This window comes from Scyliorhinus canicula, chromosome 16, assembly GCF_902713615.1.
Source record: "Scyliorhinus canicula chromosome 16, sScyCan1.1, whole genome shotgun sequence".
Lineage (NCBI taxonomy): Eukaryota > Metazoa > Chordata > Chondrichthyes > Carcharhiniformes > Scyliorhinidae > Scyliorhinus > Scyliorhinus canicula.
In genome coordinates this window covers 55751899-55766590 of record NC_052161.1, presented here as the reverse complement: position 1 = coordinate 55766590, position 14692 = coordinate 55751899, and the positions used below count along the sequence as shown (strand labels likewise).

General features: G+C 44.0%; 1 protein-coding gene across 1 annotated transcript in view; it reads left to right on the top strand.

Moving 5' to 3' along the window:
- fra10ac1 (FRA10A associated CGG repeat 1) overlaps positions 1-12843 on the top strand; it is a 64970-nt gene extending 52127 nt beyond the window's left edge. Inside the window, exons 12-14 of the mRNA XM_038822046.1 lie at positions 5492-5542; positions 8633-8717; positions 12131-12843. Coding sequence (XP_038677974.1) covers positions 5492-5542; positions 8633-8717; positions 12131-12173 — 179 coding nt within the window. The 3' untranslated portion in view covers positions 12174-12843. The remainder of the gene's footprint in view (positions 1-5491; positions 5543-8632; positions 8718-12130) is intronic.
- The last annotated feature ends 1849 nt before the right edge of the window (positions 12844-14692 follow it).

Here is a 14692-nt window from a genome sequence, read left to right as displayed (position 1 = left end):
TTGCGCACCATCGACACATTGGCCGCCCAGTAGTCCCCCGAGAGATTCGGTAGCGCCAGCCCCCCCCCCCATCTCTACCCCGCTCCAAGAAGACCCTCTTCACCCTCGGGGTCCCATGCGCCCAAACAAAGCTCATGATGCTGCTGGTCACCCTTCTAAAAAAGGCCCTAGGGAAAAAGATGGGCAAACACTGGAAGAGGAACAAGAACCTCGGGAGAACCGTCATTTTGACGGACTGCACTCTACCGCCAACGACAGCGGCAGCATGCCCCACCTTTTAAATTCCTCCTCCATCTGCTCCACCAGACTGGTAAAATTAAGCTTATGGAAAGTCCCCCAACTCCTGGCCACCTGCACCCCCAGGTATCTGAAACTCTTCACTGCCTTCTTAAACGGGAGCCTCCCAATTCCCCCCTCCTGATCTCCCGGGTGTACTACAAATACCTCGCTCGTGCCTAAATTTAACTTATAGCCCGAGAAGCCCCCAAATTCCGCTAACAGCTCCATCATCCCCGGCATTCCCCCTTCTGGGTCCGCCACATACAACAGCAGGTCGTCCGCATACAGCGATACCCGATGTTCCTCCCCACCCCGCACCAGACCCCTCCATCTCCCTGACTTCCTCAACGCCATAGCCAGAGGTTCAATCACCAGTGCGAAGAGCAAGGGGGACGGGGGCACCCCTGCCTGTTCCCACGGTAGAGCCTAAAGTACTCCGATCTCCTACACTCGCCATCGGAGCCGCGTAGAGCAGCCTCACCCATTTGATGAATCCCTCCCCAAATCCGAACCGCTCCAGCACCTCCCACAGGTACCCCTACTCAACTCTATCAAACACTTTCTCTGCGTCCAGCACCACCACTATCTCCGCCTCCCCCTCCACTGCCGGCATTATGATAACATTTAGCAGTCTCCGCACATTCGTGTTGAGCTGCCGTCCCTTGACAAATCCTGTCTGATCTTCGTGTATCACCCCTGGCACACAATCCTCTATCCTGGTGGCCAGGATCTTCGCCAGCAACTTGGCGTCAACATTGAGGAGCGAGATAGGCCTGTATGATCCACACTGCAAGGGGTCCTTATCCCGCTTTAGGATCAGAGAGATCAGTGCCCGCGACATCGTCGGGGGCAAAACCCCCCCCTCCCATGCCTCATTGAAGACTCGCACCAACAGGGGTCCCACCAGATCCGCATACTTTTTATAAAATTCCACCGGGAACCCGTCCGGCCCCAGGGCCTTACCTGACTGCATTTGTCCAATCCCCCTGACTAGCTCCTCCAGCTCTATCGGCGCCCCCAGCCTCTCTACCAGCTCCTCTTGAACCCTTGGGAAACATAGCCTGTTCATGAAGCTCTCCATTCCCCCTCTCCCCATCGGAGGTTCCGACCGGTACAGTTCCTTGTAGAAGTCCCTAAAGACTCCATTTACTTCTGTCCCCTTCTGCACTACATTCCCACCCCCATCCGTCACTCCACCAATTTCCCTAGCCGCATCTCGCCTACGGAGCTGATGCGCCAACATCCTGCTCGCCTTCTCCCCATACTCATATACCGCGCCCTGCACCCTCCTCCACTGTGTCTCCGCCTTTCTGGTGGTCAACAAGTCAAATTTGGCCTGCAAACTATGCCGTTCCCCCAGCAACCCCTCCTCCGGTGCCTCCGCGTATCTCCTGTCCACATCCAGGAGCTCCCCCACCAGTCTCTCCCTTTCCTTCCTCTCCCTCCTTTCCCTATGGGCCCTGATGGACATCAGCTCCCCCCCGGATCACTGCTTTCAGAGCCTCCCAGACCATCCCCACCCGGACCTCCCCCGTGTCATTGGTATCAAGATACCCCTCAATGCTTCTCCGGACCCTCCTACACACCTCCTCATCAGCCAGCATCCCCACATCCAGGCGCCAGAGCATAGCCACGTCCGCCTTCAACCCCTTCAGATGAGAAAATATCCTAGTTCTCTTAACCGGCCCATTCAGCCCCCTCACGTTCCAGGTAATCAGCCGGATCAGAGGGCAACCCGCCCCCCCTCCCCCGCCGGCTAGCCATAGCTTATCGACTGCTCGCCCCAGGCCAGCTCGCCCCGCCCGACCCATTCCCCATGGCGATAACGCCTCTCCTCTACCCCCCCGGCCCACACCAGCTCCTTCCTGGCCATTCCCCCCCCCCCCCCCCCCCCCCAAGGCTTGGACCCCTCCTAGCTGCGACGCACCCTCCAATGGTACTTCCGTGAGTCAGCTGACTTCTGCTGACCCCGGCAGCTCACGCCAAAACCCATCCCCTCCCGGCATGGGGTCATCCCCCTCTTGCCACACCTCCTTGGCACTGCTTCAGCGCGGGAAAGAAAACCAGTAGAGGCCACGCCCCCACCACCAGCTCCGCCCCCCCTGCCCAGAGGAAAGCCCGCGCTTTGGTTTATATTCTCTTTCTAACAGTCATTCAGTTTTATGACCTTATTGTAAAATAACTTATTTCACTTTGATTGTAAAAAGTATCTTTGATCTAAACATTCTAATACAACTAAGTATTCATTTTGGACATAGCCTCAGCCCTCAGATCTGATTACATTGTCCTTTGTGTTGTTCAAAGTTCATTTGTGATATTCAAAAATGCTTTGGTTTCAAGAGGTGTTACTTTTAATTCCTGTTATTTCTATAGTTTTATTTTCCAATTGTGTCCCCAGCTCATAACTTTGATTTTGGCTCTAAATTATGTTTCTTGTAGACAGGTTGTCTCCAATTTTCTTTAATTTACTTGGTGTTAGTAGAATTTCACACTTAGAATTGTTATCAAATTCAATTGAACCTCATCCTTTCCTTTCCAACTGTTTACTAAGATAGTTAATTTCAGTGAAGGTGTGAAACATTGCTTTTAGCTGTATGCTAAAAATTCACTTGGTTATAACTTGAAAGACCTGCCTGTTTTAAACATTCGTCACTTAATTCAACTGAAACCTTCATCCATGCTTTTCCAGATGCTTACTAAGATAGTTACTTTCAATGAAGGTGTGAGCCATTGTTTTTAGCTTCATACAAGAATCCTGTGTGTTTGCTTAAGCCTGCTTGAGAGAAAGAATCTGCATTTTATAATCCTGCTCTTTGCAGCTGCTATTAACCCTTCGTGGGATCTTTCCCTGTATCCTCTGATGTTTCTCTCCGACCATATACTGCCAGACTTCCATGTTTCAAGTGACACATCTTTCCATAGAACTGCCAGCGGCAGTCATGTTCTCACTGTTGGATCCTTATTACAGGCAATGTTCTGCCCACAGATGTATCTTACTGCTAACTGATTTATTGTCCAGCAGAGCATGCATTTTCATTTACTTTCCCGTCTCCAGCAGCAATTTGACAGGTTGCCCAATTTCACCAAGTTGCGAGATTTCCAAGAGTCCAGGGAGCAGTAATATCTATGTGGCCACCTGGGCCAAAAGACACTGTGTCGTGGCCTATCTGAGCAAAATGGAGGTTTATTTCATCAATGTGAAGCTTGGTTTGGAGCAGTAACACTATAATATAGGTCAGGGCTTGGTTCCTATGAACAGTCATAACACTTGGTTTTTGGCCTGTACCCAGCTTTTTTGAAGGCAAAGAGAGAATGCAAGTACATTCGGGTCACTCTCTTCTCTTCTAGCTAATGACAACCCAGTAGTAGTCATTGACTGGTGCAGCATACAGATATAGCAAGGTCCATGCAGTTGCCAGGATTATTACAGAAACATAGGAGTAACCTGTCGAGCCTGGGATGATCATTGCTGACCATCCACTTTAGTGCCTTTTTCCCCCACAGAGCCACCATATCCTTTCATGCCATTGCCACCAGAAATCTGTTAATCTCTGCTTCAAACATACTCAACGACTGAGCTTCCACAGCCCCCTGGAGCAGAGAATTTCAAAGGTTCACAACCCTCTAAGTAAGAGGATTTCTCATCACCACGGTCCTTCGTGGCTTCACCCTTACTTTGAAATTGCGTCTCTGGTTGTGGACTCCAGAACCTGGGGAAACATCTTAGCTGTGCCTACCCTGTCTACTCATTTAAGGAGTTTGTAAGTTTCAATGAGATCACTTCTCATTCTTCGAACTTCTCGGGAATCCAGTTTGCCCAGTCTGTCTTCTCAAGGCAGTCCTGCCATCCCGGGAACAAGTCAGATGAACCTTTATTGCATTTCCCCTTTGACAATAATATCCTTCTGAAAGTAACAACATCAAAACTGCAAGATTACTCAAGGTACGGTGTAACCAAGACTCTGTACAATTGAAGCAAGACTTCACTACTCCTGTACTCAGTCCCTCTTGCGATAAAGGCCAACAAACCACTAGTCTTCCTAATTGCCTGCTGCACCTGTATGTTAAACTTCAGTGACTTGTTGACGAGGAGACGCAGATCTTTTTGTACATCTACACTTTTTAATCTCTTACCATTTAAGAAATACTCCGTGTGTCTGTTCCTGCTAGCAAAGTGGATAACCTCACATTTTCCACATTATATTCCATTTGCCATGTTCTTAAGACTATTGACGTATCGCTTTTTGGAAGCTCGAGTATGAATAACAGTTCAAAGCAGCATTAAAGATCTGGGGCGGGATTTAATGGAAACCAAACAGAGTCTAATTTTGGGCATGTTTGGCAGCGTGCTTGCTGGCGTTTGCGGCGCCCAGAACGACCCTACTATTAAATGGAACTTTGCTTCTTTTTGTGGTCTTGGTGAGGAACGCCCAGCCGATGCTGCACTTAGACTCATTACCTGCACTGACGAGCTTAGCTCGCCAGTGCAGAAAGTGGTGCCCCGAACTCTAAACCCACCACCGCAGCATTTGGTTCCCCCAATGCCAATTAGGGGGCCCTCGAGCCTCCCTCACCCTACCTAATAAGGGCTGGACACTACCAGGCGTGATCCCCAGCATTTGCAAGATGCCACCTGGGCACCTTGGCACTGCCAGGGTGGCATTCAGGTTGCCCATGTGGCAGTGCCAGGCTGCCCAGGTGGCATTGGGAGTGCCAGGCTGCCCAGGTGGCATTGGGAGTGCCAGGCTGCCCAGGTGGCATTGAGAGTGCGAGGGTACCACTCAGCCCAGAGCCTGACCACCCGGGGGCGCCCCGATCGTCTTAGACACCCCCCACCCCAAGTGCTGGTATCCTGGTCCATGTTTGTGGAAACCAGTGCTAAATGGTGCCCGGTCGGGGTCTCTGAGGCGAGGCTGTTATGTCTCATGTCTTGGGTTATTACGGCACAGATTAACTACTCACTTGAATATGCAAATCCAAAGGGCGGGATCCAGATTTTGTGAAGTGTAACTAGCGTTGTAAATCTCGCAAGATTCACCGGCCTCGTCACGTCACAAGTCTGGCGCGACAAGGCTGTTAGACCATGTCCCTGGTCTCTTGTTTGAGAACCTACCATAGCCTTATTAAGGGACTTTGCCCCTTTTCTCTTATATTATATATCATATTTAAGTGGTTACCAATTAATACAAATGTTTTTTTTCTATCTATTCAGGCAAATCTTCCACAAGCAAAACAGGACAAAATGATGATGATTCTGATCAAGGTAGTTTTTTTTATTAAGACTGCCTGCAATGCAACAATAATTCTTGTAGATATTTTGCTTTCAGTATTACAAAACTTTTGAAAGGTCATCAACTTGAAAAGTATTTTTTACTCTTCATAGATGCTGCCTGATCGACTTGAGTCTTTCCAGCAATTTCTTTTTTGATTTTCGACAGATCCCTGTGAAGGTTTAATCTGTTAGCAATTTGTGTACAGAATGTTAGCTTCGCTTCATTAATATCAGAAGTGAGTCGACTACCAAAGGGTGATGAATTTCTCCCTGTGTTCTGACCAGTTGTTGGGCAACCTGCTGCCAGGTATAGTCACACTTTGGTCATTATGAAAAAAGGCTTACTAATTGGAACAGATCTTGGCACTGAGCACAAGATTCAATTGATGCGCATTTTACCAATCACCAAGTAAATTTCCTTTCTTCTGGATTCGGAGAGACAGCTAGTCAAAAGGCATTACCATTGTTGCAAGTTATGAAACATTGCTATTTAAAGGAGAAGGGTTTGGGAATGAAGATAAACCCAGCAACTTTACATTTTTCTGAGGATCGAGGCTTCTTCTGGAAAAGGACTTTAAAGGCCCTTTAACATTGTGGAGGTTTCCTGTTGGCTTTCTGAAGTCAAAACAAGAGGTCTCTCTGGCTGTTCAGCCTTCCCGAGATAAGGAAGAGGCTGATATAGCACCATCACATGGCCACTCTGTGAAACTTCATGCAGTTTTGCAAGAGTCGGTTTGCAGTATTGAAACCAGCAGTTTCAGTTATCTGTCCTGCGATGGATTTAAAGTGGAAATCTGTTTACAGTGCTTACTGTGGGCAGCAATTGTCATTTTTACAATGTTTTCTGTATAGACTAACATATTAACTTTCAGTGCATTTTGAAATGAAATGCTTTAATTCACTGCCGTTTCTGGCAAAGATTGGAGCAGTAAACTTTCTGTTAGGAATATACCATATATATTTAAACTAATTATTGCAGAATAAAATCCTCATTAACTTTAACAGTTCTTCAGAATGGACTAGTTGCACTTTCAAGCAAATTTCTTTCCCATGCCACTTGGTTGCATGTGCGTTCAGTCCAATCGTGCTTTACTTTACATAACTTGGCCTTTCAGCGACTTGTGCTTCCACAGTGTATAGGATCTACAGCTGTGTTTAGCTGAGGTACTGGAAATGTGTCACGATCGCAACCACAGCAATCGGTTCAGCACCTTGCCTCTTCAGAGCAAATGGATGCACTCAGGTGCTCTTGCTTCAGCTACTGGATTATTCCAAAATGCTAAATTGAAAGAAAATCCCAAATCAATCTGACATATCAAGAAATAGAGTCACGTATGGCATAGAAGGAGGCCATTTGACAAAGGGCTTTGACAAAGAGTCATTGGACTCGAAACGTTAGCTCTTTTCTCTCCCTACAGATGCTGCCAGACCTGCTGAGATTTTCCAGCCTTTTCTCTTTCGTTTCAGATTCCAGTAATTTGCTTTTATGAAATAGGCCATTCGGTCTATACTGGCCCTCCATGGAACAATCCAGTCAGACCCATTCTCCAGCTGTATCCCATAGCCCTGTTTATTTTCTTCAAGTACCCACCCACTTTCCTTTTTAAAATTATTGGTCATCTTTGCTTCCTCCACTATCATGAGCAAAACTTCCTTGCAGCTCCCCTCCCACCTTCTCCGAAATCATCAATCTGTGTCCCCTAGGTCGTTGTAATCATCAGCTAACGGGAACAATTTTCCCTTGTCTACCATATCCACACCTGCCAGAATCTTGTGCACCTTTATTGAAATCTCCCTCAATCTGCTTTGCTTCAAGGAGAACAAACCCAGCTTCTCCAACCTAATCCCCTTGTATCTAAAATTCTCAACTCCTGGAACCATTCTGGTTGTCGCCTAACCAGAGCTTCCTTAAAGGTTAGGCATAACTTCCCAGCTTTTGCAGTCAATACCCCTATTTATGCATACCAAGATCCCACATGTTTTGTTAATCACTCTCTCAGTATGTCCTGCCACCTTCAAAGATTTAAGCACAACCACCCCCAGGTTCCTCTGTCCCTGAAGACTCTGTAGAACTGTGCCATTAAGTCTGTGTTGTCTTTCCCTATAACTGCTGCCAAAATGATCCCTTCAGACTTCCCTGTATTAAATTCTACCACTGCTTATTTGCTAGACTATTGCAATCAATTTGTATCATCCTCACTATTTACCACTCCTCCAAATTTGGTATAATGAATTTCAATTTTGAAATTTTACTCTGTATTCCAATATCCAAATCACCCCTATTTATAATATATATGTGGTCCTGTCATTGCCTTCCAGCCTCCCGTCTGAAAAATAACTATTCATCACAACTCACTGAATTCTGCCCTGAAGCCAATTTTTTATCCAAGTTGACACTGACCCTTCTCTTGCATGACACAATTTTGTTAATCAACTGTTTGAGGTATGTTGTCAAACACTTCCTTAAAATCCACATGGACGACATCCATTGCATTCCCTTCATCAACTTTCCCTGTTACTTTATCAAACGTTCAATTATATTAGTCAAACACAATTTGCCTTTTACAAATCCATTCTGGCTATCCTTAATTAGCTCAAATGTCTCCAAGTGCCAGCTGATTCTTTCTCTGATTGGTGTTCCTAAAACCTTACCCACCATTGATGTTAAACGAATTGCCTGCAATTAGCAGGACTGTACTTAGGCCCTTGACTAAGAGTGTCCTCTGGCATCTGTTCCATATCCAAGGAAGATTCAAAGACTATGGCAAGCTCTTCCACAATCTCCAGTCCCCTTTCTTTAGCAATCTGGGATGCATGCCATCTGGACCGGGTGACTTATCCACTCTAAGCCTGGCCAATCTTTCCAGTACTCCTGCCTCTCAGTTTCACCCCATTCATTACTTCATCCTTCTCTGCTTCTTCCGATATTTTGTCAACTTCCTCTAATCAAACACCGGTGCAAAAGTACTTATTAAATTCTGTTGCTTTTTGATTATTGTGTATTTCAGTCATGATATACTATTGAAATGTAATTACTCCGTGTATATGGCACTTACTTGTGAAATATAATTGTTAAATCAGAGTCTGAAGATAAACCGGATGCAGATAATCCCTCAGAGGCTGAATACTGGAAAGGGCCAGCTCAGGATGTTGACGAAAAGACCAAGTACGTTTTCTTATTTAACTTATTACATGTAGAGGATCTAGCACTAACATTGCATTTCACATGTTGCTGTGGTGTATTTGCAAAATAATGCTGATATTAAAAGCCCAGTCAGTGGCAGTCATAACGATAATGGATTCGAGTCACGCAACAATTCAGAATCATCACATAAGCATGAATTTATCACCGCTGTTTTTGCCTCCACTGGCTCCCAAATTGGTTTTGCCAAATGATTTGAAGAATTCGTTTTTATTTGCCTCTGAATCTTGAAAATATTAATAAGATCTTTCTTTTCCAATGTATGTATTTTCAGTTGCCCTTCTCTCTTATAGCTGAATGCCTAAACCTGATATCAGCTCCACTTCTTCATTCTGTATCTTCTCCGAAGCCGGAGTGTGGCGACTCGGGGCTTTTCACAGTAACTTCATTGCAGTGTTAATGCAAGCCTACTTGTGACAATAAAAAAGATTATTGATTATTATTAATAAGCCTGGAAATCCCCGCTGCAATATGGTGACCGGGATTGTACACAGTCCTTTGATGTGCGGCTGAAATGGTGCTCTCACAAGCACACATTAACGTTTCTACATTCTTTCATGGGATGTGGATATCATTGGCTAGGCCAGCATTTATTGCCCAAACCTAATTGCCTTGAGAGGTGGTGGTGAGCTTCTGCCTTGCGCCACTGCGGCCTATGTGGTATAGGTAAACCCACAGTGCTATTAGGAAGGGAGTTGCAGAATTTTGACCCAGACACAGTGAAGGGCCAGTAATATGGTTCCAAGGCCAGATGGTATGTGGGTTGGAAGGGAATTTGCAGGTGATGATGTTCACATGCATCTGTTGCCCTTGTCCGAGGTGGTAGAGGCCGTGTATTTGAAAGGTTTGCTGCCGCTGTGCATCGGTGGTAGAGGGAGTGAATATTGAAGGTGGTGAATTGGTGAATGGGGTGCTAATCAAAAGGGCTGCTTTGTGCCGAATGGTGTTGAGCTTCTTGAGTGTTGTTGGAGCGGTACTCATCCAGGCAAATGGAGAGTATTCCATTACGTTCCTGACTTGTGCCATGTAGATGGTGGACAGGTTTTGGGGAGTCAGGATGTAATGAACTCCAATTGGCTTTATTCGTTGGCCAATTGGAGTATGAGCTCCCTCAATGATAGCTCATTGAGGGGGCCCATATAATCACCTGTGTAGGATTTGTGAGCCAGTCTTAAGTTGACTGGACTGCTAGCAGCACTGTTTGTAGCTGCTTCTGTAATATCGTTATTGTAAATACATATTGGTGTGGTGACGGAACTCCTGCCTCCCGTGGATTACTACACAGGAGGTGTGTTACTTGCCACAGAGTTCCCAGCCTCTGACCTCCCTGAGACTGGTTACCAATGACCATTATTATATGCCCTGAGATCTTGTTTGTTTTCTTCACTTGTTGTATGCAGGACTTGGTTTTAATAAATCTGTGCATTCAGCAGATGTAGATAACCCTAGTGCCATAGCTACCATTGTTCCAGGCACGAGAGGCTGAATATTCTCCTTCTGTCACAAAATTCCTTTAATCATTGACATTTTGACTGTTGCTAGTCTTTTCTTGTGTGGGTTGGTAGTTTTTTTTAAATTGTCATCTGCTTATTCCTGTCCATGCTTTTACTTTAACAAATTGTCCAGGGAATGAGTTGTGCCAAAAACATCAAAATTATGAATAATAATGGTTGAAAAAGACTCGTGTCACAGTGGAAAGAACATCCATTATACTTGATGTGTTATCTGTGTTGGTCTAACATCGACTGCAACTGGATGCAGTAAAACGAGAAACAGGGGATGATCCAACACTGTTTTATTGAACCTGTTGATTGCTGTACATAATCTGCTGTGGGTTGACACTCTATTAACCTAACTGATAACCTCCGACTGGCTTGACCAGACTAGCTCTCTTTCACATGGTGATGATGTTCATTGGCCTGTGCACTACGACTATCTCCCTAGCCGTGTCCTGTGAGAGAGGGAGAGCCTTAATGCCCTGTGGGCTTTATAGTGGCGGTGTTCTGTCTGGTGATTGGTTGTTCTGTGTGTTCATTGGTTATCCTGTGTGTCAATCACTGCCTGTCTGCATCTCATGCTATACATGAGTAGATATTATGACAATACTTTTAAGACTAATGCGAGATAAAGGAACTGAGAATAATTATCCAGGGACATGCATTGTGTGGAAAGGGAAGAATCAAGCAGTTCTGTCTCTGAGGCCTCTTCAAGAGAGAAGCTTAATTGCAATTCCACCCGGTTCAGTCGGTGATCCACCAAAGTGTGTCAATTGTAATGAATAAAGAAAACAGGGTCAACATTTTCCCACACCAACCACAGAAATGAACCCATCACTGCCTACAGTAACTAATAAAGTAAACTGGATGAAAACTATTATAGCTACCCATCTTAAAGAAGATTATGTTTTGTATCCAAACATCATTGGATCTTGGGAACCAGCTATGTACTCGACTGTGAATATATTACTGGTCATTTGGTTACATTTCTTCCTCGCAGTCAAAGTCTCTGCTATCAGTCTCTCCCCATCTTTGGTGTGGAGCCTGGTGCACTCCTGCCTCTTCACCAAATGGAGCCAACCTGTCTTCTAATGCAATGACACCCTCAGTGTGAAACCAAGTGGATTCAAAAGTTGAGTTTGAGTTTGCAGCGGATGCTGAGCTCTCCCAACTGGCCTTGTTAATGCAGAGGGTTGTACCTTCCCAACATTGCCGTCCCACATTCGTCGGAAGCCCCAAACTCTGGGCTCCTTTGTGCTTCCCAGCCCAACTCCTGCCCATTAGTTTCTTCCACACCATTTTTGTGAGCATTGTGTTACTGTTCTGGTTGAAGATTGCAGAGTTAGCCTAATATCTACAGGAATACAATCCAGTTTGAGGTGATGCATTACATTTGTGCTATCCCTGACGGACCTATCCTTATATCCCAGTCATGGACCCTAGTCCCCTCACTTCCATTCCTCTTACCCATGGACAGATTAAACCTGAATCCGGTTCCAAATTTCACTGGGAAATTTGAGCACTATTTCAATGTTTTTCAAAAAAGAGCAAGCAATGAGTGGGGCTGAAATATTTAGTGAAAAATTGGAAGATGGGAAAAGAGTGTCATGGAAGTACAGTGGAGAAAATAAATAGTTGAAGGCCGAGAAGTGATGAAGAGATAGAGAGACCTCAAACAGTTGGAGAGAGGCACAGTGATGTAGCTAGACTGTAGGTAAGCATGGAAAAAGGCAAGCAAAAAAATTATAGGCCAAAAGAAATAGAGTGGAGGAAGTACAGACAATTACAGGAAGAGTATGACTTGTTCCTGTTCATGAAGAATGCCACAAAAGGTTCAGCTGTAAAGTGAAAACTATATTAAATCCTGTCCTTCATTTGCAGGGAGGACGAATTTGATGAATATTTTGAAGACATGTTTCTGTGACTCGTGCTTCGAAGAGGATGTCAAAGGTTAATCACTTCATGCCATTATTCCAGAAGAAGCTTCCTCAATCATTGCTTAAATATTCAATTTACTTTTTAAGAATCCTAGTTAATTTTTACAGGCAAACAAATTTTATTTTTCACATTTCAATCTAAACATCGGAAAACACAGGAGAATATTAAATTTGAAAGCTGAGAATCCAAAAACTGATGTGAACATGACTATTATGAAAAAGTATTTCTAGTTAGCTACATAACAATCACCACAAAAGAGTTTCTACCTGCTACACACAGTAATATGTTACAGACATCTTGGGAAATCACATATCTCCCAAAGTTGTCAATGATCCACTTTATATCGTAAAGTTTCAATTGTACAAATATACCAAATGAACAGAAAATATGCTTGTTCTTTGAACAGGACAAGATTAAATTATTAACTTATTTACTTACTGCTTTTAGTTCTGGTGTGTGTGTGGTTAAGGGATTCAGTGAAGTCCTGTAACATAACCAGTGAGTTGTCAGCTTACTGTATAAAGGTAAAATTAAGTTCGGCTCTCTATTCTTTTAAATAAAGAACCAATTTGTATAAGTGTTCCTTTATATTTTTATTAATTTTAAGTGTCATTTATTTTGTTGTATATTCCTCAAATAAACTGTTCATTTGTGTATTTTTAATTGTGATTTTTTTTCATAGTGGAAAGCTAATCTATTTTTCTTCTGTTGTTCACAATTTCATGAGGTGAAACTTCCCTTTTGTGCACATAAATAATTTGTCATCAAAGATGGAATTACTGATTGCCAAATTAGAATATGCCCAAATGCAAACGGTTTTAGCAGAATACAAATATATATATATAGTCAAATATATATATATATAATGTAGTTCAAACCTAGATCTATGTCAAGCAGGTTTGCTTTGGGGGAAGAAGAGAATGGAATTTAAATTTTTTTCTCTGAGTTCTGGTGTTCTCATTGTAGTGGAGGAAGCGAGCAGCCGAGTGAATTGAATACCAATACAAGTATATCAATCCTTAAGTAAGAGAGTAGTCCAGATGTGGTCCCACAAATGCTCTATATGGTTATAACAAAGTTTCACAATGTTTATACTCCATCCCCCATGTGACATTCCAATTGCCTTCCTAATTGTTTGTGGTACCTGCATCATAACCATTTGTTAGCTCTTTGCAGTCTCTCTCCATTTAAATAATTTTCTGCTTTTCTATTCTTTAGTGGACAACGTTACATTTTCCCCACATACTCCCATTTATGCCTACTCGCTTACCTATCTATATCCCTTTGCCGCTTCTTTGTATCCTCCTTGCAAATTGCTTTCTTGCCTATCCTTGTATCATCCAAGCCACATTTCTCACCCTCAAACTGAATCTGAACTTTTATGATCACTTTTGCCTAGAAGATACTTTACAATGAGGTTTTTATTAAGCCTTTCTCATTACACATTATCAGGTCTAAAATAGCCTGTTCTCTGCTTTGTTCCAGAGCTTATTGTTCTAAGACATTCCCGAATACACTTTTATGATGTCATCCCCCAGGCTACTTTTGCTCATTTGTTTTGTCTAATCATCATGAAGATAAAATCTGCCAGTACTTTTCTGACAAGCCCCATTATTTCTTGATATTTAGTCTGCCCTACAGGTTAGCTACCATCAGGTTGTTATAAACCACTCCTACCAGTGACTTCTTTCATTTTCTATTTCTTCCTCCATTCAAACGGATTCTACATTTTGATCCTCTGAACCAAGATTATTTCTCACTTTATTTCTTTTCTTACTATCCTTCCGAAATAACTTCAACAAGTCCAGCCTCAAGAGTGTAGTGCAAAAATTCCACCAAAACATCTCCTGTCCCACCAGGTGCTACAACACTCGACCACTGATACACAAAAATCAAGGGCGCCTACTGATCCATCCCCCGACCGCACTTCGGAAAATCGGACCATAAGACAGTGCTGGAGTGTGGCGACTAGGGAATTTTCACACTAACTTCATTGCAGTGTTAATGTGAGCCTACTTGTGACAATAATAAAGATAATAAAATACGTGACTGCTTGGAGTCAGGGAACTAGTCCATATTTAAGAACTCAGTGGCCAACCTGAACGAGTATGCCACCACCATCACAGACTTCATCAGAAAATGTGTAGACAACTGCGTGCCAAAGAAAGTAGTGCGTACATTCCCCAACCAGAAACCATGGCTTAACCGGGAGATTGACTCTCTACTGAAGGCCAGGTCTGAGTCGGGCGACTCTGATCTGTATAAGAAATCCAGGTAGGACCTCCACAAAGTCAACAGGGATGCCAAGAGGCAATATCGGACCAAGCTAGAGATGAGAGTCACAGATGAGAGTAACAGACTCTCGTCCGTTGTGGCAAGGCTTAAAAAACATAACGGGCTACAAAGTGAAGCCAAGCAGAATCTCCGACAGCAACGTACCCCTCCCCGATGAACCCAATGCACTCTATGCTCGGTTTGAGCAGGAAACCATCAAACCGCTGTCAA